The 12,871-nt window shown below is 50.5% G+C and overlaps 1 protein-coding gene across 1 annotated transcript in view; it reads right to left on the bottom strand.

Moving 5' to 3' along the window:
• The window catches only part of CABLES1 (Cdk5 and Abl enzyme substrate 1), a 152,057-nt gene extending 139,920 nt beyond the window's left edge, over window positions 1-12,137 (bottom strand). Inside the window, exon 1 of the mRNA XM_049901310.1 lies at window positions 11,332-12,137. Within this exon, the coding sequence (XP_049757267.1) occupies window positions 11,332-12,137 (806 nt within the window). The remainder of the gene's footprint in view (window positions 1-11,331) is intronic.
• Window positions 12,138-12,871: the final 734 nt, after the last annotated feature.

Raw genomic sequence — 12,871 nt, 5'->3', positions numbered from 1 at the left:
TGGATTCATCAGGCTGCACCCCTAAGGGCCTGTCATGGACTGAATTGTGTCCCCCCAAAATATGCATATCAATTTGGCTAGGCCATGATTCCCAGTATTGTGTGATTGTCCCCCATTTTGTCATCTGACGTGACCACCCTACCTCTATGGTGTTAATGAGGCAAGATTAGAGGCAGTTATGTTAACGAGGCAGGCCTCTATCTATAAGATCAGGTTGCGTATTAAGCCAATCTCTTTTGAGATATATAAGACAGAAGTGAGCAGAGAGACACGGGGACCTCATACCACCAAGAAACAAGAGCGAGGAGAACAGTGTGTCCTTTGGACCCGGGATCCCTGTGCTGAGAAGCTCCTCGAGCAGGGAAAGACTGACGGCAAGAACCTTCCTCCAGAGCTGACAGAGAGAGAAATCCTCCCCCTGGAGCTGATGCCCTGAGTGTGGACTTATAGCCTACCAGACTGTGAGAGAATAAATTTCTCTTTGTTAAAGCCATCCACTCGTGGTATTTCTGTTATAGCAGCACTAGATGAGTAAGTCAGGGCCCAACAATCTGCTAGGTGCTTAATGCTGCATTTTTATTTTGCAACACCCCCAAAAGGCAAGGGACTTATACCCCCATTCTACAGTTGAGGAAACTGGGACTCAGATGGGTTAAGCAAGTGGCCCAAAAGGTAGCACCAAGTGGCAGAGCTGTCTGACTCAAAGCCAGTCTTTCCATTCTGGAATCTGGAGTGTGGGAAAGGCGGAAGGGCCCATTCCATGCAGCAAGTACTGACACCAAATTATTATTTGGAGGGAGTCATCGTTACTGAGAAAATTTTCCATGACTAGGGCCCCAAACCAGGGCTCTGCTGGCCTGCACCAGAGGTTATTATGTGAATATCAGCATCCCTGCTGGATGAGAAGTCATTGGCTCGCCAAAACTATAGCACAATATTTCTCTGTATTTTTAAATACTGACCTTGACTGACTCCAGCCCATAGGTCTGAAATGGACAAGCCCCAAGATTTCTGTTCTTTTGAGGTTAGGAATACACCAAGTGGAAGATTTGGGGTGGGAAGGAGAATAAAAGTTTGCAGCACTTTTCGGAGCACCTGCCATGAAAAGAGAACGCATTTTCCTTTCGACCTCAGAGAAAAAAATATATTCAATGTTTTTAACAGCAGAATAGAGCTCTTTGTTTTTCTTGAATAATAACGGTAGAATTTGTGTGTGTTTGTTTGTCTTAAAACCTTCAGTATAGAATTAGAAAATGTGGGTTTCAAAATCCCAGCTCTGCCACCACATACATAGTACATGACTCTGGATGAGTCACTTCATGGTTTGGACTTTGTGATCTATAAAACAGCCACCACACCACCTTTCTGAAATGCTTTGATAAAATTATGTGAAGAACTTTGTAAACTGTCAAGTGCTAAACAAATAGGTAGAGCCTATAATGTTAATGGAGTCCCCGGGTGGTACAGTTTACATGCTCAGATGCTAACTGAAAGGTTGGAGGTTCGAGTCGACCCAGAGGTGCCTCGGAAGAAAGGCCTGGCAATCTACATTTGAAAATTCAGCCATTGAAAACTTTATAGGGCATAGTTCTACTCTGACACACCTGGGGTCACCACGAATCAAGGTAGATACTACGGCAACTAGTATACTATGATAATAGTACAATTGATATGAACAGTATAACATGATAATTTATCCATCACAAAACTAACTTTATTCAATTCAATACAGCATGACAACTCATTGAGAACCACCTACCAACATCAAACCAGCCATGTGTCCCCTAACTTGCCAATTTTTCTTCTTAAGCAAAAAACTGAACAGACATTGACCTCTACTCCCTTGTATTCTTTCTCCCTCCTTCTTTTCTTAAAACTGTCAAAGCAGACATTTTGTTTTATAAATAACTGGATCAGTGAGTAAAGTGCTTTAAAATAAAAATCAGTGTGCCAGGCATGAAGACATCTTTGGCATTCTCAAATATTTTATTGGTGTCTTGTTAAGTAATTTGTCATCTATTTACCGTGGAACTTAATTTAGATTTAACTATACTCTGGCTTTTAAACCAGGGACAAGATTGAACCATTTCATGCATACATCATTACAATATTCCAAGCCTTAAACTGCTAACATTTGCATGTTCTACCTTATAAGTTTTTGTCTTTGTGACTAAATGTGCAGCAATAAACCCCAAACCACATTAATGATAACCTTGTTAAATATAAACTGGTGTGCAATTATCCAAACTGCTAACACAAACAAAGACAGGGAAAAAAACCAGGAAACCGTGATTGATTATATGTTCTTGGAGGCTTTTAAAAACCAAATAAAAATAAAAATACAACCTTGCACAGCTTGTAAAAGAGAGTGCTAGCTAATGGTTTTATGATTCCTACACATAAAGCTAAACCGTCTGTTTGAGCCCCACAGTGTCCTTGAAAAGTCTGGTTTTTAGATTACACGCAGGTTGAAGCTTGAGGGGGTCAGATATTTTTTGAGGTAGAAAATGGACGGTGATGATCTTCAGGGAAATTCATACCACTATGCTAAGCAACAGGAGCCCTAGCGGCGTAGTAGTTAAGTGTTATGGCTGCTAACCACAAGGTCAGCAGTTTGAATCCACCAGCTGCTCCTTGGAAACCCTATGGGGCAGTTCTACTCTGTCCTATAGGGTGGTTATGAGTCAGAACTGACTGGATGGCAACGAGTTTTATGCCAAGTAACAGATTCTTATAAAACGTCTGGTTTTCAAAACTCTCCCTGTGATAGTGACTTTTCTGCACAGCCCCAAGGGGAAAATGGAACAGAAAGAGGTGTGGTGGAGACAGTGGTGTGCTCATAAGCCAGCTCTCTGGAAAAAAGTAAGAAAGAAAAGGCCCCAACTTGTAGCTCTGGCTGATTTCCCTGATGTAAATATGACCACCATTGCCATTTCAGGTAACCGAGCAGCTCACAGGCGCCTGCCTGTTTAAGGCCTTAGGAGCCAGCTATAGCACACTGCTGGGTCTAGCACAAACCCAGCTCAGAACCCAGAAGTCAAGGCCCCACTTCTACCTCCTGCTTCCAGCAACATGGCAAGTTTCTTAACCTCTTGGAGTCTCAGTCTCCTCAGCTCTAACATGAATGTAATCCCCATTTCACAGGATTGCTGTGCAAATTAAACAAAGTAATGCTCATAAAGTCCAGGTACTCAGAACTCCACAGATGTCACCTCCCCACCCCCACCCCTGCAGAGAAGTAGGCATGGGTGGGGTGTGGTGAGGGGTGCACCTACACAACCTGCCTCACTTTACCCACAACAGGGACAGCAGTATTCAAGTCCAAGGCTGTTTGGCTGCGATGGTGACGATGGTGAGGAAGGAGGTGGTGAAGAAGGGGAACAGGAAGTAAGGCTGCAGTGATGGCTGGGCGTCAGGCCAAGGGCCACCTGGCATGAGATGACAGGAATTTTAAGACTGACAGGGTCAGATGTGGGGCTCTCAAAGGTCCCTCTTGGGGGGAAGGGATTAGCAGGGAACCAAACAGAAGCCAGTGGCTTCTCGGAAGACCACTGCATCATCCAGGGCAGATACCAAGGCATGAACAGTAAGGACTGGTGGGAAGGGCTCAAGGAGACTTAGGTATACCTCCTGGGTATAAAGCACTGGGCTAGGGCAGGGGTCAGCACACTTTTTCTGTAAAGATCCAGAGAGTAAATAAATCATTCAGGCTTTGCAGATTGTGTGGTCTCTGCTGCAATGACTCAACTCTGCCTGTCAGAACACAACCAAAGACAACACACAAATGAGTGGGAGTGGCTGTGTTCCAATAAAGTTTTATTGATAAAAACAACCAGTGGGCCATATTTGGCCCGCAGGCCATAGTTTGCTGACCCCTGGGCTGGGGGAAAGGGTGAAGCTGAGAAGTTACACAGATGGTCCTGGGACACTGTCTACAAAGGAAGAATGCCCAAGAATAGGTATCATTATTACTCCCATTTAATGGATGAGAACCTAGTTAAAAAGTAAGTGGCAGAACCAGGGCTACAAACCCAACTCTTTGGGATGCCAGGCTCATGCTCCTATTCCATAATGCTCTAAACGTCACCAGGCACAGAAAGTACCAGATAAATAAAAGAGGCATTAAGTTTACAGGAATTTAGAAGTGGATGCAAAGAGGGACCGGGAGGACTTAATTACAGAGCCATATGAATCCCGGATGGCCTGGACTGTGCTCAGGTTCCTCACTCACACAGGTCCTCCCCCAACAACGGAAGGGCAGAAACCAAAATAAAGAATATCGCAATTAGCAGTGGCCTTAGAGGTCATTTAGACCAAATTCTGCCCATTCAGCTGAAGCCAATTTAATAAGCACTTACGAGCCCAGCTCCTAAAACACAGCCCAGCAAGGCAAGGTATATAAGAGCCAGACTGCCAGGGTTCAATCTCAGCTCCCACTTCCCAGCCAAGTACTCTGGGCAAGTTACATAACCCTTCAGGGATAATGGTAGGAGTACCTGTCTCATGCTGTTGTTGCTAGCTGCCATCTAGTCGGCCCGACTCATGGCAACCCCATGAATAAAAGAACAAAACACTGCCTGGTCCTGTGCCATCCTCATGATCCACTGTGGATCAGGCAGCTGTGATTCATAGGGTTTTCAGTGGCTGATTTTCAGAAGCAGATCACCAGGCCTTTCTTCCTAGTCTGTTTTAGTCCAGATGTTTCACTGAAACTAGTCTGGCATCATAGCAATGCACAAGCCTCCTCCACTGACAGACAGGCGGTGGCTATGCGTGAGGCATACTGACCAGGAATCGAACCTGGTCTCACACGTGGAAAGTGAGAATCCTACCACTGAACCAGGAATGCCTCATCCTTGTCTCAGGATTATTATAAATATGAACTCACTCAATGCCGCATAAAGTGCTTAGAATAATTCCTGGCACACAGTGGGCGTAAGTGTTTGTTAAATAAAAACTACTATGTCCATGGCATTACGCCAGGCCCTGTGATGGGTGGTATGAAGTGTCCCTGCCCTGGTGGGAGCTCAGAAAACGAGCTCACCTCCAACACAGCCTGCACCATGCTGTAATTCGTTACCTGTTACTTATGTCTCCCAACACATGTTCAATGTTTGTTGAACGAATAAATGATATGAGGCATTAAGTCCCAATACTAGAACTTACTACGTACCTGACAAATAACAAAGCACCTAAGGTCACTCCAAGCCAGCTCCGTGACTAGAATTCCTGCCCCTCTGTGTTATTCCATAAACCAAACCCACTGCGGTTCGGTAGAATTCTGACTCATAACAACCCTACAGGACAGAGTAGAAGTGCCCCACAGAGTTTCCAAGGCTGTAAATCTTTACAGAAGCAGACTGCCACATCTTTCTCCTGTGGAGCGGCTGATGGATTTGAACTGCCAATCTGTGTTGGTAGACGGCTGAAATCACAAGTACTTTGTAAACGCTAAGGTTCTTTTGAAACGGATTACTGCAGGTCATGCCAGCAGTGGCAGTGGTGGTGGAGGACTGCTCCCAGCTTGAATGGCCTCCTAGAGCTGTCAGTGCAGTTGTGACACCTTTGCTGCCAAAAAGAGCACCACTGAGGTAATTTTCAAGTTCTCCCTTACACCAAGGGAACCCTTCATTGCTTCATCCACATTCTGCCAACTGCAGCCAGACAGAACAAGCTTAGCCCACTTCCATGTCTACCTCTGAAGGGTGCGATTACCCAACTTCCCCATCTAAACGTGCCCCAGGCCCCCTCAGAAGACACTAGAATGCTACACCTGAAGAGGCGGCAGCACTCACCTGTCCCAACCCTTCAATTCCATAAGGAAACAGGCCCGGGGGTGAAGGGACCCATCCAGGCTACCCGCCGTGGTGAGGGCACGGCTGGACGCCAAGATTTCCAAGTACGAGGCTGGCATTCCCTATCCCACATCACATCACATCACCTGGGCTCCCCTACCATTCCTTCCCACTCTGCTCCAAAGGCCTCCCACCCACGGCCCCCACCCCATCTGGTAACTCTCCCTCCTACCAGGGAAAAGATCCACCATGCACAGCTCCCTCTGACAGCTGCTGGGGACACAATGCAGAGCCATGTGCTGGCTTCCCCATCCTTCCTGGAGAGTAAAAGGTCACACTTGAACTCGCTGCCCCCACTGGGAATCTACCAGCAATGAGCAGACTTCCGACTTATTTCCCCTTCTGAGCTGGCTCTCAACATGACAGGCTTTGTGACTGCGGGGAGGGTGGTGGGAGAATCTTGGGCAAGGGCCACTGGCCTCCATCCCTGGGAAGGGTAGGGCCTAGGCCTTACCAGGGCTTGTGAGGGCCTGGGGCTTCAGCTTTCCCTTCTGCAATTTATGTTACTGTTAAAAATGCTCCACAAAGACTTGTATTTGCTTACTGCTGAGGAGATCAAAGTCCTTCAGGACTTCTCAAATCCGGAAGGGTCAGGAGGTTACAGCATGAACACAAGAGAGCGATGAGCTCACTGACATCACAAAGCAAGGCAGTGACAACGTTAAGAAAGAACGCTAATCTCCCCTCCCCTACTATGGCTGTCCACCTCCTAGTCCACCCACGTCTTTCATTGTAAGGAAAGAATGATACGGCAGTCATGGCACAAGCCAGCTTTTACCCTGCGGGCAAGGCGGTGGCGGGCGGGGGGCGGTGTTTAAGCTCTGCCACTTCCATGGCTTACTGGCCAAGTGACCTCGAGCAGGTTACTTAACACTCAGCCCTAGCTTCCTCGACCTTAAAATAGGAACAATAATAGTACCCCATAATGCCTCACTACCCAAAGTATGGTCTATTTGCTTCCCTGGGAACTTGTGAGAAATGTAGACTCTTACCCCCTATACTTACCAAATATGAATCTCTGTTTTAACAAGATCCCAGGTGATTCCAAGAACATTTAAATTTGAGAAGCCCTGATATACAGCATTTATCACTTGCCTAGTATACTCTCTCAGCCCTCAGGATGGGCAATCCAGTTGTTCCTGTTATTAGAATTCACATCACAGCCACGTTAGCGCCTGAAAGGGGCCAAGCCTCAGGCCAAGGCTCTCAGAGGACACAGACTCAAAACACTGAGTTGTTTGCCCAGGGGCATACAGCTGTCTGTGATGGCACCAAGATTTGAACCCAAGACTTCAGACTCCTGATTCAGCATTCTGCACCACAAGTTTCCTTCCTTTTAAGGTCTAACTACTCGAGACGCCACACCAAGTCAGGTACTCTAAGAGGCAAAACAAACAAGCTATTTTCAAATAATAACCTGGGGGCTACGAGCATGCCAGCCCCCTCCCCGTGACTCCTCCTGTCAGGCCTGAGAACACACATCTTTTCGTTCACCTGAGCTTCCACCTGGCTTCTTGGTGGCTGTCTGCCACTCACCAGCTCTAGGAAGTGGAGTTACCCAGGGGTGCTGCCGGCTGCTGCCCGAGATGAAATTTTTAAAGCAAAAGGAAGCCTAAAACACACCTCATAAATTTACAACCCCCTTCACTTATTAACACCTCCCTGAAGCAGGCTTGCTGCCCACACAGAGAATCACCACAGGGCATCAAGGTAGAAGGCATCTTTTTGGTTTCCCGTCTCCATATATCACCTCAGTCTAAGATCAAATCCCAGCGAATTTGCTTCCCAGTGCTGGGGCCTGTCCATGAGGCTAGGAGGACCACTAGGTCCACAGGCCTGGGTTCCCCAGATATTCTAACAGAATGAGACTGGTAAGCAGCAGTAGTCCCTGGGTGGTGCAACAGTTAACGCACTCAGCTGCTAACCAAAAGGGAGGCAGTTTAGGCCACCCAGAAGCACCTCGGGAAAAAAAATGCCTGGAGACCTACTTCCGAAAAATCAACCACTGAAAACCCCATGGAGCACAGCTGTACTCAGACACAGAGAGTAAGGATTAAATGAAATAGATGTCAAGTATCCACCCCAGTGCACAGACATGGTGTAATCACTAAATCGACTAACCATTCTACCCTGTGCCAAAGCCTGGGTGCGGAAATATTCCTCCCTGTGGGATTTCAAAGTCTGAAGTTCAAGCAATAATTATGGCTTGTTTTACGAGTGCCCTGATGAGAGAAACAGAAAAGAAAGGGCTTCAAGGGTGCAGACCTGGAAACTGTGATCTTTCCATACCCATAAAACCAAACCAAACCCACTGCTGTAGTGCTGGCTCCAACTCATGATGGCCTGGTGTGTTACAGGATAGAACTGCTCTATCAAGTTTTCTTGGCTATAACCTTTATGGAAGCAGATCGCCAGGCTTTTCTTCCGAGGTGCCTCTGGGTGGGTATGAACCACCAACCTTTCAGTCAGTAGTCACGCACAAACTGTTTGTGCCACCCAGGGGCCCCACATACCCATAACAAACCTAAAATATGAGATCACAAGTTCATAAAAAAAGGTAGATTCAGGGTCACTGAAACAGTGCTTCTCAAACTTTAATCTGTATACAAATCACAGGGATGGAAGGGGGCTCGTTAAACAGCAGACGGGGGCTCAAGCTGTTTAAAGCGGAGGTACCCAAGATTCTGTATTTCTAAGGAGCTAACAGCGGTGAAGCTGATGGTCCAGACACCATGCTTTTGAGTGGCAAGGTTCTATCGAATTCTTTAAATACCAGAAAACTAATCCCAGGAAAAAGGGCCCTGGTGGCATAATAGTTAAGCTCTCAACTGCAGGTCAGGGGTTTGAACCCACCGCCAGCTGCTCCAGGGGGAGAAAGATGTGGCAGTCTGCTCCTGTAAAAATTACAGAATTGGAAGCTCTATGAGGCAGTTCTACTCTGTCCTACAGGATCACTATGAACCTCAATAGACTCAACGGCAATAGGTTTGTTTTTTTTGTTTAACCCCACCCAAAAACCCACTGCCATCGAGTCAATTATGACTCAGTGCGACCCTATAGGACAGAGTAGAACTCCCCCATAGAGTTTCCAAGGAGCGCCTGGTGGATTCAAACTGCCGACCTTTTGGTTAACAGCCGTAGCTCTTAACTACTACACCACCAGGGTTTCCGATGGTTTAACCCCAGGGAAGTATATTTTGATTTAAAAACAACTTCCCAGGAGCCCACCCATTAAGGAGCCTATGAAGCTACACAAGGCTGCCAGGCTTTCTTGAAGGCAAGCACACCAAGAAGTCTAATCACACTCTTTAAACTTGTCTGGGCCTAGTTCAAATAAGTTTATATTCCAAATCACACTTGATCTAGGCAAGCAAGGATGCTCTTCAGTGATCAGAAGAGTAGCACACTTCTGACAAACTTCTTGGGGGCAACAACAGTATAGAAAACAAAGGATCCTAGGATATTTTAAGTTCATCGCCTCCACAAATCTGAAGCCAGCCTCTCACAGCCAAGCTCATTCCTCAAGGCTTTCTTAAACCCGTTTTACCCCCTCTATCTACATTGAAGTTGGTGCTGTTTCCAGTGACAGCTGTACTAATAATAACAATAAAACCTATCAAGTTGCCAGATACAGATTATTCAGAAGCAGTGAGATTAATGTGACTGTCAGGTAAGGAGGCATCTCGTATTGGCTAACTGTGTGTGTGTTGAGGGGGAGTCAACAAAAATCTAAGAGGTTCACATTTATAGGACTAGAGATTACATCCTGGATATTCTCTGGATCAGAAATACCAACACACAAAATCCCCACCATCCCCTGAATTGAGTTTCTTGGAGTGGTGTGAGGCAATCTGATTTCCAGCTGCTTTTAGCAACGGGAGCATATCTGTCCATCACCAGACGCGGGCCAGCCTTCCACACTGGTTTAGAATAACATGTATGTTTATTACAATTCCTGTCGTGACCCTCTTGACTAACTGGGCTTAGGCTCAAACTAGAGTCATTATCGGCCAGCCTGTGATGTTGAGTATAACATCAAGCTGCCCAGAAACTGCTGTGTGTGCGCCACCTGCCCAGGATGGAAGGGATTCCCCTCCTGTCCACACGCCCGCTAAAGGGGAGACTACTGGGGAAACACGTGCTTTGGCAACAAATGCCAGAGCCAACTGTCACCTATGTCCAGCATGGATAATTCACTCATGTGGTCATAGGCTGCCTCCCCGCTCCACACCCGCCTGTGGCCCACGTGCACTCAGGCTGCAATGCTACACAGCATGATTTCATCCATTTGGGAAGAAATTAGACCAAGAGCAAACTTCTAGGCCAGCCTGGCTTGTTCCCCCTTTATACCTCGGTGGAGGAACTTACGTTTTCCTGTAGGCCACTTAGGCCAGAGTAAGCCTGAGCTGAGAGAAACTGTAACAGAAAACGTTGTTTCCTCCCACCTGATGCCTGCAAAGTTTTGGCACTGTCCCATGATAGAAAGGGAAACTGATGCTCCAAGGGGTTAAAATAACTGAGCCAGGGTGGAGTCCATGCTATAACTAACTTCCTAGGAGGCCTTATCAAGGGAAGGCACTCCCAGGTAAAGTGCCTGCCTGCTTCTTCTCCCCACTAGGGTCTGCCCCATCTCCAGTCCCACTGCCCTACACAGACCTAACCCCAAGAGCCTTGAACATACGGTGACAAGCTCTAGCTATTTTCCCAACAATTTTTAAGCAAATACCCAACATTTCCTGACTTTGCTAAAAACCTAATACCTGCAGGCAACCTAAACTAGCAAGTACAATCTTTTACCTAACTCTAGAAGATGCATCTTGGAATGGAGAAAAGAATCCTCAAGCCCTACTTCCTCCCTGTCCCCCACTCCCAGGGCCGGGTTCATGGGAATGCAAGAAGGGCCACTTCTTAGAACAGCAAAAAGAAAACGCCAAATGGTCCTGGGCCCCAGGATGCTTTTAGCGCGGGCAGGAACTTCTCAGGAGGGGTTCGGAGCGCATCAGCTACAAGTTTAGGCTCACGCGCGCGCACAGCTGCAGGCCGGACCCGAGGCGGAGGCTCCACAAGCCAAATCTGCCCGCACTTAAGCCTGCGAAGTGTCGCACGCCGTTGGACATGGCGCATCTCCGGGTCTGCCCCGGGTTCCAGGAGGTTCGTGATCTCCTCCTGGCAATGGGAGGTTTGAGTGCCGCTTTTTCATGGGCTCCCGCACTTCCAGGTCCCGACTCACACTGCAGGAGCGTGGCGCTCCTGTTGTGCGAGCGCCGGGCTCGTGCTCCCTACGTGTGCGGGGTCTGCACACACATGTAATCACACATTCTCTACGGACTTCCCCTCTTTCGCGTGCCGTCGTGGTTTGGAATCCCGGCCAGAAGCCCAGGCAACCGCGAGGGCGCGGATAACTGGGAGGGACCTATGTCCCGCAGCAAAAGGACCCGGCAGGAGGCTCGGCGCGCGTCCGGTCCTAGATACTCACCGGGACCTCTGCAGCTGCTCGAAGGCGCTGGTGCTGCCCCCCTGGCCCGGCTGCTCCAGGGCGCAGTAGTTCTGAGAGGTGGGCCTGGAGAAGGCGATGGGCAGAATTCCCTGAGTAAACGAATTGAGGCGGCCCCGACTGCCGCTCCCAGTCCCGGGGGTCCCGCAGCTCAAGAAGGCGGCCGCCGGCACCTGCACGCTTGTAAAAGCATCGTCCTCCTCCAACTCCTCCTGAACCGCGCCCCCGGACCCGTCGGGCAGCTGCAGCTGCTCCCCTGACGCCCGGCCCGCGCCGAAGGGGCCGGCGAACCCCCGGACCGCCGTAGGGCCGGGCACGATCGCGTGGCCTCCCGGGGGCAGAAGCGGCAGTGGCGAGGACTGCGGGGCGCAGAGGCCGGGTCCAGCCGCAAACGCCGCTGCCGCAAGCGCGGTGCAGCCGGCGCGTTCGGCGGACGGGAGCAGGCTGAGGCGGGTCCTCGCGCCGCAGGCACTGCCGCCGCCCGCCTTGACCGCGCCGCTCTCCTCGCCGCCGCCCCACTCCTCTTCCTGCAGCGGCGGCCGTCCGTCCAGCGAGATGTTGGTGAGGAAGGAGAGAGCAGCCTGGCGCCGCCGCGGGTCCATGCGTGGCTTCCTGGGGGGCTCGGGTGGCGGCGGCTGGGCCGGCGCCGCGGCCGCGGGCTGGGGCTGTGGCGGCGGCTGCTGCAATCCGCTGCTGCCGGCGGCGTCGGTGCCGGCGCCGCTGCTGTTGCTGCCGCTGCAGGCGGCCGTGCCGGCGGTGGCGGCCGCGGTGGCTGCAGCAGCCGCCATTGTGTCCATCTGCGGCGATATTTCGGCGGTGCCCCAGAAGCGAGCGGCGCCGGAGTGCTAAGCGGCGGGCGCGAGCGGCGACGACCCGGGCTGGGCAGGGCGCGGAGCGCGGGCGGAGTGCGCGGCGGCCTGGCCCCCCCGCGGGCCGGCCATGCTCGCCCCTCGCGGGCTCGGGCTGGGGGCGCTGCCGCTGGGCCGCGCGCGTCTGCTGGGCTGGCTGGTCGTCCGTCCGCCCTCGGGTCGCTGGGTCGGTCCTGGGCCCTACCCGCCCCCGCGGACTCTGGCTCCCGGGCCCGGGTGTCTGTATTTATAGGTGCGCGCGCCCCGCGCTCGCGCTCCGAAGCGCTCTTTGCAATAACACGGTATCACGTGTGGGGCACGAAACCTGGGAGGAAAACAAAGCCGCAGGCGGCGGCCGCGGAAGCAGGCAGCTGGAGGCGAAGGGACCCGCGGAGGAGGAAGGGAAAGCGGGGCGGGGAATCAGTCGGGCGTCTACCTCCAGGAGAGTTGGTGGCGTCCGGGGCGCGCGGGGGCCAGGTGCGGGAGGCGAGCGTGTTTCCCCTGCGCACTCCGGCCGATAATTGGGGGTGTGAGGAGAACCCCGTGAGTCACGGAGTGGGGTGTGTTCCTGGGAGCGTTGTGGGTCTGCAGGCCAGTTTTTTGGGGCGATTCAGAAATTCGACCGTAGAGCGATTAACTGGACCGCGAGAAACATAGGTCCTTATTAATAGTTT

This window comes from Elephas maximus, chromosome 11 (genome assembly GCF_024166365.1).
Source record: "Elephas maximus indicus isolate mEleMax1 chromosome 11, mEleMax1 primary haplotype, whole genome shotgun sequence".
NCBI classification, from domain to species: domain Eukaryota; kingdom Metazoa; phylum Chordata; class Mammalia; order Proboscidea; family Elephantidae; genus Elephas; species Elephas maximus.
This window is presented reverse-complemented; position numbering and strand designations above follow the sequence as displayed.